Source organism: Amphiprion ocellaris, chromosome 3 (genome assembly GCF_022539595.1).
Source record: "Amphiprion ocellaris isolate individual 3 ecotype Okinawa chromosome 3, ASM2253959v1, whole genome shotgun sequence".
Taxonomy (NCBI): Eukaryota; Metazoa; Chordata; class Actinopteri; family Pomacentridae; genus Amphiprion; species Amphiprion ocellaris.
In genome coordinates, this window is record NC_072768.1 from 39,801,520 (window position 1) to 39,817,592 (window position 16,073).

The following is a 16,073-nucleotide window of genomic DNA, read 5'->3' on the forward strand; positions in this document are numbered from 1 at the left end:
CTAAATAGAAGCATAAATTAAATATAAATATTTAAAAAAAATTTAAAAATTATACATAAAGTCACAAATTTGGTTGGATTTACATAATGAGAAATAAAATAATTATCTGTCTAAATAATATAATCACTGACTATTTTGTTTGAACACACACTGATGAAAGCATATTTACTAATTTATTTTTGTAATTATATAAAATTACAAAGCCAGTATTTGTTTATGTCTGTAGATTGTTACAAATATTTTCATTAATAAATTTATTTAATCTATTAAAAACACAAATACATTCATCAATTCATGATCAACAGTCTTTTAAAATCCAAAAAATGTCATTTTCTTGAAAAGAAATTCGAACGGCTCACATTTAAAGGTTCTTAAAGTTATCTTTACATCAAGCAAGAGAATTTCCAGTCTCCCTGTCTCTCTCTTTGTGGGATGTTATCATTATTGTTTATGAGTTTCAGAAATACAGAAAATCTGTAAAATAAATATAATAAAATTCTAGGTCATCTTGAACATTCTTGACATATTTCAAGTAAATTTAGTAAATTGTTCTAGAGTACAAAATTTCACAACATGTCTCATTTTACAAATGAAAATAATGATAATAAGAAGAATCATAATAAGGATAATAATCAGAAAATATTATTATTATTATTTCAAAATACAGATAACAATAATAATAATAATAATAATCTGATAAATCTTTATTATTATTATTATTATTATTATTATTATTATTATTATTATTATTATTATTATTATTATTATTATTATTATTATTATTATTATTATCATTATTATCATTTCAAAATACAGGTAATAGTAATATTATTTTTATTACAAAAAATAAAATATCCATATAATTATGATAATTATAATTATGATAACTATCAATAATTGTTATTAAAAAATTATACATAATAATAATAATAATAATAATAATAATAATAATAATAATAATAATAATAATAATTATTATTATTATTATTATTATTATTATTATTATTATTATTATTATTATTATTATTATTATAATCGTAATAATATTTTATTTAAAAAAATCACAGATAAAAAGAAAATATAACAATAAGAATATCTTATTATTATTTATGATTATGATTATTGTTATTAGTATTATTATTTATAAGGAAATTTAATAGTTGGGCACAATCCCCTGACTGTATTGCTTTTTTACATGTTAGATATGTGCTAATTTTAGTGATATTTTTTGTGTACTCAGTCTGTTTTTTGTAATTTTATTGATAAATTTGCGGGGGAAAAAGCCCTCTTCATGTGGTCGTTTTATACTGATTTCGCTCTGAAATACCTTAAAAATGACCCCGGTATCAGTTTAAATTCTAAATGTTCCTGATCTGAGCCTCCAGTTTGTCCAGAAACGCTTCTGCTGTGTATTTAGATCAGCAGTGATGCATTCTAAGCCCGATTCTCACATTTCCGACCGTCCCTGAAGGCCTCCGCGCGGTGGGCGTGCCTCCGGTGGCCAACATGTCGGCATCTGGAGTTTAACGGAACTTTACCGAAACATTCACCGAGTTTATCCGGTTAACGGTTAAAATATGACGTTTAAACGAGGCGCGGACTCAGCGGAGCCTTTTCACGTTAGTTTAATTCATAATTTATCCGTTTTATTTTTATTTTTCAGCTCCAGCTTGCCGCTCGGTGGCTGTGGAGGAGTCAGCCCGGAGAGGAGTCTGGTCTGGGGTCCGGGGATCGGCACCGGCTCGGTCCTCCCGGTGCTCCCGGTCCGGTATTTCTACATCCAGGCGGTGGATTCAAACGGACAGAACCTGACCGTGTCTCCGGGTAAATTAGCGAGTTAAATCTCCGTTTTACCGGCAATGTATGCTAACCGACCTGTTTTAGCGTTTTATTTCTGTATTAAATCAGCTAAAGCGGCTAGCTAGCTTTAGCTTTTAACAACAAAAACAAGTTTAAAATCTGTAAAATACAAAATTAATATCTCTATTAGTCTCCACAACAGTTTAAAATGCTAGTTTTTGTTAACTTTGTAGCTTATAAACCACTAAAAATCGCTAACAAACTCTGCTATCAGCTCATTTAATGACGGTTAGTTGTTGCACCTTTAATTGTTGCTCTGAGTCCTGCCTTGTCACTGGAGCTGATTTTATTGTACAAAAAATAGATTTTATCTTAAAATTAGCAGCTGAAAATCAGAGAATTTGTACTTTTTCATTCAAAATAATATTAAAATCAAATAATTTAAATGACTATTAATGTAATAGTTGACAGCCGATGAATTAATCATTGCAACTTTAATCATCATTCTGAATCCAGATGTTGTTTTTTTGCTGTTGGAAATCTATGATATTCAAAACCTAATATCTCTGTTAGCCTCCACAGCAGTTTAAAATGCTTGTTTTTGTGAACTTGTTAGCTCCTAAACCACTAAAAATCTATATTCTGGGGTCTTTTGTTAACCAACTAACAGATCAAGGCTAACTAACATAAGTATTCATGCTAACTTTTGTTTAACGTGAATTTTTACTTGAACAGAAGGTTTTTTCTGGCTGGAAATGACACAAGTAAGTGATAAAAGATGGTGAGATGTTGTGTTAGAGATGTTAGTGATGAATTTGATGAGTCTATATGTCTGAAGTTAAAAAAATCTAGATAGTAAAAATCTATACCATTCAAAACTAATATCTCTGTTAGCCTCCACAACAGTTTAAAATGCTAGTTTTTGTTAACCTGTTAGCTCCTAAACCACTAAAAATCAGTGTTTTGGGGGTCTTTAGTTAGCTAACAAAAATATCAAGGCTAACAAACATTATTAATATTCATGCTAACTTTTGTTTAGAGTGACTTTTTATTACTTGTATGTAGGGCTGCCACAAACGACGCGTCGACGAATCGCCTGAGCACGATACGTCATCAAAAGCGGAAGTGAGCGCGCAATGTAACAGAAATCACCGTCCGAGTGGAGCGCGGAACACGCATGGACATCCGCGCTGTATCGTGCATATATAGTATATGCACGATGCGGCGCGGATGTCCGCGCTGTATCGTAAACGCGGATGTCCACGCTGTATTGTGCATATATATAATATATGCATATACTATATATGCACGATACAGCGCGGATGTCCGCGCTGTATTGTGCATATATATAATATATGCATATACTATATATGCACAATACAGCGCGGATGTCCACGCTGTATTGTGCATATATATAATATATGCATATACTATATATGCACGATACAGCGCGGATGTCCATGCGTGTTCCGCGCTCCACTCGGACGGTGATTTCTGTTGCATTGCGCGCTCACTTCCGCTTTTGATGACGTATCGTGCTCAGGCGATTCGTCGACGCGTCGTTTGTGGCAGCCCTACTTGTATGTAACTGTTTTTAATCAACTAAAGCAGCTAGCTAGCTACAGTTAACAGCAGTTTGTGTTTTAACCACAAAAACATGTTAAAATGTATAATATCTATAATTAATATCTCTGTTAGCTTTCACAACAGCTTAAAATGCTAATTCTTGTTAACTTGTTAGCTCCGAACATTTACCAGGACTATTCAAAATGGAACAAAAGCTTTAATTTCTCAACAAATTACAACCGTTTCAAATGGTATGAGTAATTGTTGGCATAGAAACAGTTAAATTTTGTCGTTAACGTTTCTAACAAGAAGTCTCACCATCTTTTGTCTCTTGTTTCTGTCAATTCCAGCCAAAACAAGCCGTTTGGTAAAATAAATCCACTATAAATCAAAGAAATGTGCTGCAGTCGGCTGCTGTTCTTTAAGTGATGTCTGTGTGTTTGTTCAGGTAAAGACACGTTCAAAGTGAAGATCCGAGCGGCAGATAACGGCGAACACATTCGTGTCCACGTTCCTCCGCCTCTGGACCGAGGAGACGGATCCTTCCTGATGAGGTACCGACTCTACGGATCAGCGACCAAAGGCCTGAAGGTGGAAATCCTCCACAGAGACGCTGCTGTGGCTCAGTCGCCCTACATCATCCCAGGTTTGGTATCGAGTTACAGCAGGGTTTATTCATTTATAAAGTGTAGAATCACTGATCTGCTCAATAAATATGTTTTTAAATATCATATATATGAAGATGACTCAACTCTTTAACAGGGAAAAGGATGAAACCTTAAGAAGAGCATTTAAATAACAATCATAAGTCTGGCAGCTGCTCATTTTGCATGTATTCATCTTTAAAATGCATCATTTGTTATGAAGCTAACCATCATTTTTGTTGTTTTTAAACCTGTAGATTATTTACTGAACTAACTGACTTCTATTTTGGTCGATAAAATGTCCTAAAATGGTGAAAAATCAGTGATTCCTAAAGTTTAAGATGATGAGTTCAAGATGTTTTAGACAGTTTCTTTCCTTAAATTACTTAAACCGATTGATGAATAGTTTAATAGTTGACAGCTAATTGATTAATTGTTGCAGCTTTATGTCTGAATCCAGATGTTGATTTTTTTTTTCTCAAAATCTGATTTTCTTTAAAATACAGCAGCTGAAAATTTTGGATTTTTATTTTTAAAAAAATTCAATTCAATTAATTTACTGATGAATAATTTAATATTTGATGAATAATAGATTAATTGTTGCAGCTTTAATTGTTGGTCTGAATCCTGTTTTGTCACTGGTGCTGATTTTATTGTACATATTTGACAATTTGATTTTATCTTAAAATTAGCAACTTAAAATCAGATAAGTTTGACTTTTTCTTTAAAAAAATATTAAAATCAATTAATCTAATGACTGTTAATGTAATAATTGACAACTAATTGATTAATTGTTGCAGCTTTAATTGTCAACCTGAATCTAGATGTTGATTTTTTTTTTCTTAAAATCTGATTTTTCCCTAAACACAGCTTCTGAAGGTCCGATGATTTTGACTTTTTCTTTAAAAAAAATCAAATAATTTAATTTAATGATGAATAATGTAATGATTGACAGCTAATTCATTAATTGTTGCAGCCTTTATTGATAGTCTGAATTCAAATGTTGACGTTTCTTTCTTAAAATCTGATTTTCTCTTAAACACAGCAGCTTAAAATCTGTTAATTCAGACTTTTTCTTTAAATTTTATTGAAAAATCAGTTAGCTTAATAATGAATAATTTAATAGTTTACAGCTTATTAATTGTTGCAGCTTTAACTGTCAATTTGAATCCAGATGTTGAATCTTTCAGCTGAACTCATATTATTGATGACTGATTGATTACCTGGAACAATTTGATTTGTTGCAGCTGCTGATTTGATCTTAAAATAGACTTTTTCTTTAAATAAATAAATATACAACAGTTGATTTAGTTTGACGACTATCAGCTCCAGCGACAGGGGGAACAGATTAAATCTAAATAACAGAGTTAAATATTTGGGTTTTTCTGTTCCTGACCCAGACTTTTCCTTCCAGGTCCAGTTTATCATGAATATTGCGACTGTCCGGAGCCTGACGCCTCCGTCTGGCAGAATGTCATGAAGTGTCCTAAAGATGAGCCTCAGATTGTGGAGGATTTTCAGCCTTTTCCCTCCATCGACCTGCAGCGCCTCAGACAGGAAGCGCCAGTCAGGTTCTCCAACCGAGGAGGTCTGGTTCACTACGTCATCATCAACAACCACATCTACCGACGGACTCTGGGGAAATACACCGACTTCAAGATGTTCTCAGACGAGATGCTGCTGTCGCTCACCAGGAAGGTAGAGTCAACTATGAAACAACTGAAGAAAAAACATACAGTCTGGTTAAATTCTACGCAATTTACATAAAGGATCCTGTACAGGAAGACGTGTGATTAGTCAGAATATTCGATTAATGGTGAAAATACAACTTGAATACCTTAAATGATGCACCAGAGTGGACATTTGTGAGTAATGTTAAGAACTTATATGATGATAACCTTGTTTATATGGCGCCTTTTTAAAAACAGTCTGCAAAATGCTTTACAGAGAAAAGAAGGAAACTCAGGAAGACGACTGAACAACAGGAGGCCGGTCAGTCCAGACAGAATTTCAAAGTAAATGATTACACCACCAGATAAAATGATAAAATGCCACGTACAAGTAACATTAAAAAAAGGGTAAAACTTTAAACACAAAGCTAAGAATACTAATAATAGTAGTAATACTAAGTACAAGTGTAAATAAGTAAATAAGTAAAGGGCAAAAGAAAATAAAATGAATAAAGTTTAAAAAATCAAGTAGATGATGAAAATACTAATAATATGAAATGGAAATACAAGTAGAGCCTAATGTGAGTTAATACAGACATGAGGAAGAGGAAATCAACGGTGACCAGTTTCTCTTAACCAACAAATGTCTTTATTCTGTCTTTCAGAATTTCCTTTTTCCTGTTTCAAAATAATAGAAAGACAGAAAGCTAGTAGAACCAATAAGATGTGTGATTTAAAATTAATTTTGATATTTCAAAATAAGTATCAAACAAACAGATGTTCTGTTGCATGCATGCAAACAACTGGTGAAATTTGAGATCTCGTATCCGCTGTGAGGAATTCACTGAAAATGAAACAGGAAGTGTTGGTGAACTACCCTCCGTGCTCCAATTGGCCTCAAATTTTCCATATTTTATAACTCCGGTCCTGATCACATCCATATGTTAATATCCATTCACAGTCATAGCGCCGCCTGGTGGTGAGGACCCAGTCAACAATACTTGCAGCTTTAATTATTTATTGCTTTCCAGATTCTGTTTCAAGCTAATCTGTGGCTAGCCGTGTAGGCACTAGCCATTAGCATTAGCCACTGTGAGAGACACTAATTTCCTTGTTTGTGTCTCTTTTACAGCTTTCACCTCAAACTTTTCTTTCGAACTTGGATTTATGTTGGTGTTGTGCTACCAAATTAAATAATCATATTTTTAAATGTATTGAATGAACGATTATCAACTCCAGTTCTGTTCTTGTCTGTTTTCTTAAGATTTCACCGCTTTATGACTTTTATAGATCATTAAGATCCAGCTCTTGCAGCTTCAATTATTCATTGTTTTCCAGATTCTGTTTCATGCTAATCTGTGCCTAGCCATGTAGCCGCTAGCCGTTAGCGTAGCCTTTGCCTGTCTGAAAGAAGCTAATTTCCTGGTTTCTTGTTAAGTTTTTCTGCTTGAGAGACATTTTTTTGTGAGAACACAGAGTAACGACAGCCAGAGAGAGGAGGCTGCACATTTAATTAATCAATAATCAGTCAATAAAAACACAAATATATAAACACAGGCTAATGGCTAATAATCAGTTGGCTTACCCTTATCTTCACATGTAGTTTTTATAACATCAGAAACATCGTAGTCGATGTTTTAACCGATAGAAAGATGATGCTGATGCCAGGTTTGTGTTATGCTGCAGGTGAAGCTTCCAGATGTGGAGTTTTTCATCAACGTGGGCGACTGGCCTCTGGAGACCAGGAAGACAGATCCAGTTCCCGTTCTGTCCTGGTGTGGATCCACCGACACCAGAGACGTGGTCCTGCCCACCTATGAGGTGACCCACTCCACTCTGGAGACCCTGAGAGGAGTCACCAACGACCTGCTGTCTGTTCAGGGACACACAGGTAAAGAACACACCTGAGAAACAGCTGCTCTGGTGGCAAATATGTGTCTGAAATGGCAAAAATAAATAATTATTGGCCCTTTAAAAAGTGAAAAAAGTACGAAATTTTCAGTCTTTGGTCGACATTTCACCAACGGTTGAGGCTCTATCATCAGTAACTTAAAGTACCACTTAAAGGATTAAATCTAAATAAATAAGTTCAAGTAAAACAATAGATCATCACCAGGAATAAAATACAGTAAGAACCAAAAATAAAAGTGAATGAGAAAGTTATGAAACTCTTTTTCTTTCAACATAAGAGAAGATGTGAAGTCCAGGTGTCCACTAGGGGGCGTCCTCTGCTGTTTCTACAGAACATAAAGAATCACAGGAAGAATTGAATTATTTTACTGTGGAAATAAATAAAACCCACTGAATTAGAGCAGTTTGAACCTTTACAGAAGCAGAGAGGAGGTGTGTCCACACTTTTCTCTGCTTCTGTAGATTATAAAATAATTATTCATTTTTGTCATGTCAGAAAATTTTTTGTCATTTTTGACCAATGTTTATCTTATTTTGAACAACTTTTGAGTATTTTAAAATAGATTTCAAGTCTTTCTTGACACCTTTGAGTCATTTTAGACCGTCTTGCCCTAATTTGGGACAAATTTTTGGCCATTTTCAAGAAAAACCTCAAACCTTATATTTTCTGTGGCTTTTGGTAGCTTTTTATGGTCTTAATAGTTCAGATTTGTTTTTTTTTTATTTTAGGAACCAATCCTACAAGCTGCTCCCTCTTTTGCCTTTTGCATTATTTTTACTGTTCTATTTACTTTCACTCATTGATTTTTACTAGTTTTCTTGAAATTTGCACACAATTTTGTTGATGCTTCATTGATAAAATATGCAGAACTTTCGTCAACTCGTTTTTAAATGCGATATTAAAATAAATTTGATCTGATTCAAACAAAAAAATATTGTTAAAATACTTTTCAAAACCACATCTTGGAGTTTTTTTTTTTTTAGCATATTAACTTACCTGGTTTAGATTTATAAATATAATAATGTTGAATAAATGTGAATAAATGATCAGTTCAGGCTCAACATCTTCCACAAATAGTAGTCAGTTTAATAATAAGAATTAAAGTCCAGTTTTAGTATTAAATCTACATCCCAGTGTCTTTTAATTAATTCCTTTTTATTTGTCTAATTATTCTAAAACTTTCCACCTTTAAATTCTGTAACTTGGGGCTTTTTGGACCTTAAATCTTCACATTTCTTGCTGTTTTTCTGGTCATCTCTGGTCATAACCCTCTCCGACCAGGACCTCCGTGGGTCAATAAAAGTGATCAGGCGTTTTTTCGTGGTCGGGACAGTCGAGAGGAACGTCTTCATCTCGTCTCTTTGTCCAAGAAAAACCCCGACCTGCTGGACGCTGGGATCACCGGCTGGTTCTTCTTCAGAGACCGAGAGAAACAAGTCGGTAAAGCACCACTGGTCGGATTCTTTGACTTCTTCAAGGTGAGCAGACGTGTAGAAATACAAGTTTTATTAATACTTTTACACTCAAAATACTCTATTTAATGCTTTTATTCTCTTGTAACTCACTTTCGTTTGTGTGAGTCGGTGTCAGTTGGGAACCATAACTAACTTCTGTTAAATATTTTGGCAGAATTTGGAGAATTTCATGTTTTCAGACCTGAACATTTTACCAGTGAAGTCATTTTGAGTCTTCAGTATCTCCAGAAATAAAACTCCAACAGCCATGAAATGTGGTGAGTGTTAGGGAATTCTGCGATGTTGAAAGAGGAATCAGGAGGCAAACTCAGAGACACTCTGGAGACTTAGATGGCTTATGTTGAGAATAAAGTTTACTGAATTCAGGAGAAATGATACAGCGAGTAACACAGTGACGTGAGCACTGGCAGCATCAGTTCTGAGGAGTCTCTCTGGTCTTGGGTACTTATACCGTTTGGAAGGCATGCCATGTTTATGTTACTCTCTAAATGTGGAGGCAGGACTGTTAGTTCAGGATCCATCTGAACAGGAACACAGCAATATAACCTTGTTGTTCTGACGTCGTCAGCCAGATAGTTGGTCTTTTATCCTTATGTTATGTTTACCAAGCGTCTGTCTATCTCAGGGTCATATTAAGGGACAGAGAGAACATACGCAAGTTTGTATCCTCTATCTAGGAGAACCATGAGTCAAGGGTGACCATTTGGGATGACTCAGCATTTAGGCTGTTATAACTAGAACCACCTCAGTCATGAGAAAGTGAGTAATTTTTCCTTCACAGTGAGAACCCAGAAAGAATAGTTTGGATCAGATCAGAATGACTGAATGGATCCCACAGAGGACACAGATTAATTACTGGTCCTTATAAATGGAAGAAAAGTGCAAAATTCTCAACCGATGATAGTATCATGACCATCCACCATAGATCCATATTTCTACTAAAATACCGTCTTTGGTCGACATTTCATCAAAGATGACTCGAATCTTGTCCAAAATTGTTTGAATTTGTCTAAAATGGCTAAAAATGTGTTTAAAATCAGATAAAGATGGTCTAAAATGACCCAAAAGTCTCAAGAAAGACTTGAAACTTGTCTTAAAATACTCAAAAGTTGTACAAAGTAACATAAAGATGGTCCAACGTTACTAGAAATGTGTCCCAAAAGACTTAAAATTTGTGCAAAATAAGATAAATGTTGGTCTAAAGTGACAAAATTTGTCCTCAATGACATAAACTGAATAATTATCGGCCCTTCAAAATCTGGATCCACTAAAATACAGTATTTTCTACTAAAAACAGTCTTTGGTCCACATTTCACCAACTTCTGAGGCTCTAACATCAGTAGAATCTGATGTGATAAAGATTGACCAGACAAGGTTCCAATTTTTAGATGTTTAGAATAAATGTTGATGTGGACTCATTGGTAGGAAACAGAACCTGGTCTAGATACTGGTGTCCATAGAGGTCTAGATGTTGGTGTCCATAGAGGTCTAGATGTTGGTGTCTAGATGTCGGTGTTCATAGAGGTCTAGATGTTGGTGTTCATAGAGGTCTAGATGTTGGTGTCCATAGAGGTCTAGATGTTGGTGTTCATAGAGGTCTAGATGTTGATGATGGATGAGCAGAGTTACAAACTGCTTGTATTTCAGTAGAAATATGGATCCATCCATAGAGATACACTTACAGGAACTTTATGGAGACACTAGACCAACCTGGATTGGAAATTTTGCATTCTTTTTCTGTTTTCAAGGTCGAATAAATAAAAATATGTCCTCTGCTGGATCCATTCAATCATTCTGATCTGATGAAACTATTCTGTCTGTTCTCACCACATTTCATGGCTGTTGGAGTTTGATTTCTGGTGAGATTGAACTATCAAAATGGTTGTCTACGTATTTTTTAGGGTAAAAATGCAAAATTTCCAGTTCTGAATACATGAGAATCTCAAAATTGAGCCAAAATATTTTACCGAACTTAGTTTGGATAAATAGACGGATACTTTATTCAACTTTATTCATCCTGTTGGGGAAACTCTGGATTTTTTCAACAAAACCATTTTATAAAATTTGAAAAAACACTTTTTTTGGAGCTTGAAATCCTCTTCCGTTCAGAAGATTATTCCAATTCAGCCAAAATATTTTCCAGAAGTTTGTTTTGTCATCAAATAACCAAGAAACAAACAGATTGTGAGTCAGTGGAGCAACACTTCTGTCTAAATAAATAAATATTTAACTTTTTATATTAACACCAGCGACCCTTTGCGTCCGTCTTTCAGTACAAGTACCAGGTGAACGTGGACGGGACGGTGGCGGCGTACCGGTTTCCCTACCTGATGCTGGGGAACAGTCTGGTTCTGAAGCAGGACTCTCCGTACTACGAACACTTCTACAGCCGCTTGCAGGCCGGAACCCACTACGTTCCCGTGAAGAGGAACCTGTCGGACCTGCTGGACGCCATCAGATGGGCCCAGCAGAACGACGCCGAGGCCCGGGAGGTGGGCCGGGCGGGCCAGGAGGCGGCCCGGGAGCTGCTGCAGCCCAGCAGGTTGTACTGTTACTACTACAGAGTACTGCTCATGTACTCAGAGCGGCAGGACGGACGGCCGAGTCGACATCCCGACATGGAGGAGGTTCCTCAGCTGGACGACCACACGGCAGCATGTTCATGTCAACGGAGAAACCAGGAGAATGAACCGAAGGACGAGCTGTGAAGAACGTTTAGACTCATGGAGAACCTCACAGGAAACATTCCAATTATAACCGGTGCTCTTATTGCGGAGGGTAAAGGAAGTGGTAGTCATAAAGAACTGTTGATGTCTGGAAAAGTTACACCAGAACCTCCTCAGAACATCTGGTTCTTTATCTCCAGTAACTTTATCAATGATCAGAGTTCTACCTTCATCCTGGGAATATTTCCAGAGTTCCAGGTCCTTGAAGTCCTCAGAGGAGAACGTCCTCTGGAGAAAGTTCTAGAGTAGACCTACCCACAATGGGACAGTTGGTAGGTCTACTCTAGAACTTTTTCCAGGTGTGGGTAGGTCTCTTGAACTTTCTCCACTTGTCGGTAGGTCTACTCTAGAACTTTCTCCAGTTGTCGGTAGGTCTCTAGAACTTCCTCCAGTTGTTGGTAGGTCTACTCTAGAACTTTCTCCAGTTGTCGGTAGGTCTACTCTAGAACTTTCTCCAGGGGACGTTCTCCTTTCCTGCTTCCAGTCTTTAAGTTTAGTCTCACTTAGAACATTCCAGGTCCTTGAAGTCCATAGAGGTGGGTCCAGATTTATCACTTTTTAATGGACTTTTTCAGAACTTCATCAGTCCAGCAGATAGAACCATGACATTTAGAAGGAGAAACATCTGAGTTCTGGTACAAACTGACCCCAGATCAGTTTTACATCCATTCAGGTGTCTCAGTCTAAACACTAAATCTGGTTTCTGTTCACAATAATTTTAGTCTATAATTTTATTCAATTGTTGACTCAGAAATTGGATCATTTTCAACCCATTTAGGAAAATTTTCATTTCATTTTCAACAAATTGTGGATCATTTTCGAGTCACTTTGCACAAACTTCTCTCATTTTCTATCATTTTTAAAGCATCGTGAACTAATTTTGTGTTTTTCTGCAAATCTTCAGTCAGTTTGGATCATTTTTGAGTAACTTTGGGTGAATTCTGATTCATTTTGGACAATTTTCTGGTCATTTTCAACAAGTTTTATGTCAACTTGGATCTTTTCTTGTCATTTTGGATCATTATTGTGTCTTTGGAATCGTTTTGGAGTCATTTAGGACAAATTTCATGTCATTCTGGACTCATTTTGTGTATCTGAATCATTTTTGAGTCATTTTGGACAATTTTAATGTCATTCTGGTTCTCATCTGGCTGGATGTAAAACTGATTTTTTTCCATAACTCAGATGTGTTTTTCTTAATTTAAAAAAAAAATGGACAAACTACATGAAACTTGGCTGAAATGATACAAAAAATGTGCCAAATTTCTCAATACTTGTCAAAAATGGCTCAAAAAACTGTTCAAACTGACAAAAGATTTCCAAACTTATTAAAATTTGTCCAAAAATGACAAAAACCTGCCAAAATGACTCAATATATCCCCAAATTATTCAAAAATTATTGAAAAGGACCTGAAACTTTGTCCAAATTGACTCGAAAATTGTCCAAAATTGGTCAAATATTGATCAGCTTCAGACTGTGACACCGGGATGGATGTAAAACTGATCTGGAGTCAGTTTTTAACAGAACTCAAATGTGTTTTCATGCAGATTTATCACTTTTTAATGGACTTTTTCCATTATTTCTGAGCGTCAGAACTTCATCAGTCCAGCAGATAGAACCAGGACATTTAGGAGGAGAAACACATCTGAGTTCTGGTAAAAACTGAAACTTCTCTGCCTTTTAACACTTGTTGTTATGTAGTTTTTTGTGCCTTTTGTAGAGCTGGTTGGTCATACAGGAGGTCTTTGTACTGTTTTGTGGCCTTTATATTGGACTTCTGTCTACAGTTTAATCATAGTTACATCTTAAATAAATATTATTTTTGACAGTTTACTGGAAACTCCTTGTTGAAGAATGTGAAACTTGATAGAATTGGAAAACTTGTTGCACATATACTGAGAAAAATACTAGTAATCCTTTATATGTATTTTTAAAGAAAACACAAGAAGAGTTCCACAGTTACTGAGTCTGATCTACATCTGATCTGAATAAATTCATTTTATAAATGGTCAGTAAGTGGTCTGTATTTATATAGTGCTTTACCTGTAACGATACCCAAAGCACTTTACATTATACATCACATTCACACATACATTCACACACTGATGGTGGAAGCTGCCATGCTAGGCGCTAACCACAACCCATCAGGAGCAGTTAGGAGTTCAGTGTTTTGCTCAGGGACACCTGGACATGAGCTCTGCAGACCAGGGATCGAACCAGCAACCCTCCAGTTACAAGACGGCCACTCTACCCACTGAGCCATTATACCATCATGAATCTGAAGAGTTCAGTTTATTTCACTTGTAATTAATGCTTGATAAACTGAAAATATACTTCCAGGGTTCCCACGCGTCCTGGAAAACCTGGAAAATGGTTGACCAATTTCCAGTCACGGAAAACATGGAAAATGAGAAAAAAGGTCAAATGTCCAGGAAACGGTGAACTTACCCTGGAAAATATTTATCCTCCCCCTGTCAATGCAAACAGGTTAAAAGTTCTGCGCATGCATGTGTGTTGTCTCCTTATCTTCTGGGCAACATTAAGGCATATAATATATATAATAATAATATATATATAATGGGGCTTCTCTGCTTCCAGCCGGCGCAGCGCCCCACGTGACGCTACCAGCCAATCAAATCTGCGTTTCCGTTTCCAGCAGTTCTGCATCCCAGTTCTTCCAGTTTAGCGACTTTTCAGACCCCGTTAAGGACTGATCGCCTAGAGATAAAACTAGTGACTGTAAGCTGAAAAGTGTGGCTAGTGTTGGTCCACCAGTGTGAGGGTTTTCTCTCCCGTGGGCGGCCACAGGATCCTCTCTGTCCTCCGTGGAGTGACAGCAGAGGAGAGTTCTAGTGGGCGTGTCGCTTCCTGATTGGCTGTGAGATGCAACATCTGTGATTTCAGCACAGCGAGAGTTTAACAGGTAATCTGAATGGAACACGTTTCACTCAGTAGTTCCCACCTGTTTTACTGTCTGACAGAAATAAGGGAATGAAAACAACATGAGGAATTCTGTTGTATTACTATGTGCACAGATAGATGGAGAGAAGAAATTAGACAGATTAACCACTTTTCATGTCGACTTAATCGACATTAATTTCCAATAAAAGTAGTTGTCAACAGAGTGAGATGTGCACAGAGACCTCAGGGAAGAGGAGAAGACTGGAACTATGACATGTTCATTTGAACCGCTAGCAGGGATCAAGAAGCTAAAATAACTCAGCAACTTCTTGGAGGAGCATTTTTATTAGAATGACATTGTTTTATATTGACCTTATTGCACTGCAGGATAAAGTTTTATTTTGACATTTTAGTTATATTTATGACATTTTATGATTTGGGTATTTTGGCAGTGATTTTGATTGTAATTATGTCTGAGAAATTCAGGTGCCAGATGTGTAAAAAATCTAAGTTGTGCAGTAAACTGACATGAAACAAAGGAAATAGTTTTTCAGTGATTTATTGAAAATATACAAACATTTTTAAATGAATTGCACCAGAGAAAGTAAAAGAAAAGAGAAAGTTGAGTTGGGAATTGCCCAGTTGAACACTGTAACTCCAGTTTGTCATGCTAGTGAAGCGCTACGCTGTAATCTGTGGGTGTGTTTGCATTATTCTATCAAAATTTTGTCATAATTATTTTTCATGGATAAATTATAGCCATAGACTGCACATCAAATGTCTGAGTAATAAATATAGAAACAATCTGGGTAAATGCAGGTTACAGCTGTAGTAAAGAACACTTCCAAAGAATGAGAGGGACAGGAATGTATTAGTGTATGATGTGATAACGTGTGTCTCTGCTGGAAATGTCCTGGAAAAGCCCTGGAAAATCATTTCAGGGAAAGAGTGGGAACCCTGTACGTGGACTTCTACTGGACCACATGGAGGCCTTCAAACCGGACCAACAAGTTCAGCGACTCCCCGACTCGTGGGTCTGAGGACGCCGCCGAGCCTCGGTCCAGCCGGCCTCCTGTCTGTGGGTGTTTGAGTGCTGAGAGGTTTGTGGATGCATGTGAACGTTCTGTGTTGAAACAGCAGCTTTGGACTCAGTAACGCTGGGAAAAACCAAGAGCTCCTTTATTTGTGACTTCCACTAAAAAACTGATGAAAATAAGTTTACCAGGATTCTGACTGATAACAGATTATTAAATAATGAAAATAATACTTTAAATATTCCTTTAAGCAATTCTTTTAGGTCTACATTTCCTTTACACTGACTTCTTGGTATATGTACCAGTATTTTGGGTGGAATATACCATTAAGCCCAATGTTCAAG

The 16,073-nt window shown here is 36.2% G+C and overlaps 1 protein-coding gene across 2 annotated transcripts; it reads left to right on the forward strand.

The window, feature by feature from the left end:
* The first annotated feature begins 1,465 nt into the window (after positions 1 to 1,465).
* On the forward strand, positions 1,466 to 13,806 carry poglut3 (protein O-glucosyltransferase 3). Of its 2 annotated transcripts, XR_008601224.1 has the most exons (7): positions 1,466 to 1,824; positions 3,815 to 4,012; positions 5,425 to 5,708; positions 7,367 to 7,571; positions 8,874 to 9,070; positions 11,341 to 12,132; positions 12,166 to 13,806. XR_008601224.1 is itself a non-coding variant. In XM_023269265.3 (6 exons), the coding sequence occupies exons 1-6, from the start codon at positions 1,578 to 1,580 to the stop codon at positions 11,773 to 11,775; spliced, it is 1,566 nt and encodes a 521-aa protein (XP_023125033.2). In that variant the 5' UTR covers positions 1,466 to 1,577; the 3' UTR covers positions 11,776 to 13,806. The 2 variants fall into 2 exon arrangements, 1 of the variants encoding a protein (XP_023125033.2); XM_023269265.3 differs by having other exon boundaries at positions 11,341 to 13,806.
* Positions 13,807 to 16,073: the final 2,267 nt, after the last annotated feature.

Coding starts and splice junctions, on each gene's coding strand:
- poglut3 (XM_023269265.3), top strand. CDS start 1,578: ATGACGTTTAAACGAGGCGCGGACTCAGCGGAGCCTTTTCACGTTAGT. Junction 1,825..3,814: donor GAACCTGACCGTGTCTCCGG/GTAAATTAGCGA, acceptor GTGTTTGTTCAG/GTAAAGACACGTTCAAAGTG. Junction 5,709..7,366: donor TGCTGTCGCTCACCAGGAAG/GTAGAGTCAACT, acceptor GTTATGCTGCAG/GTGAAGCTTCCAGATGTGGA.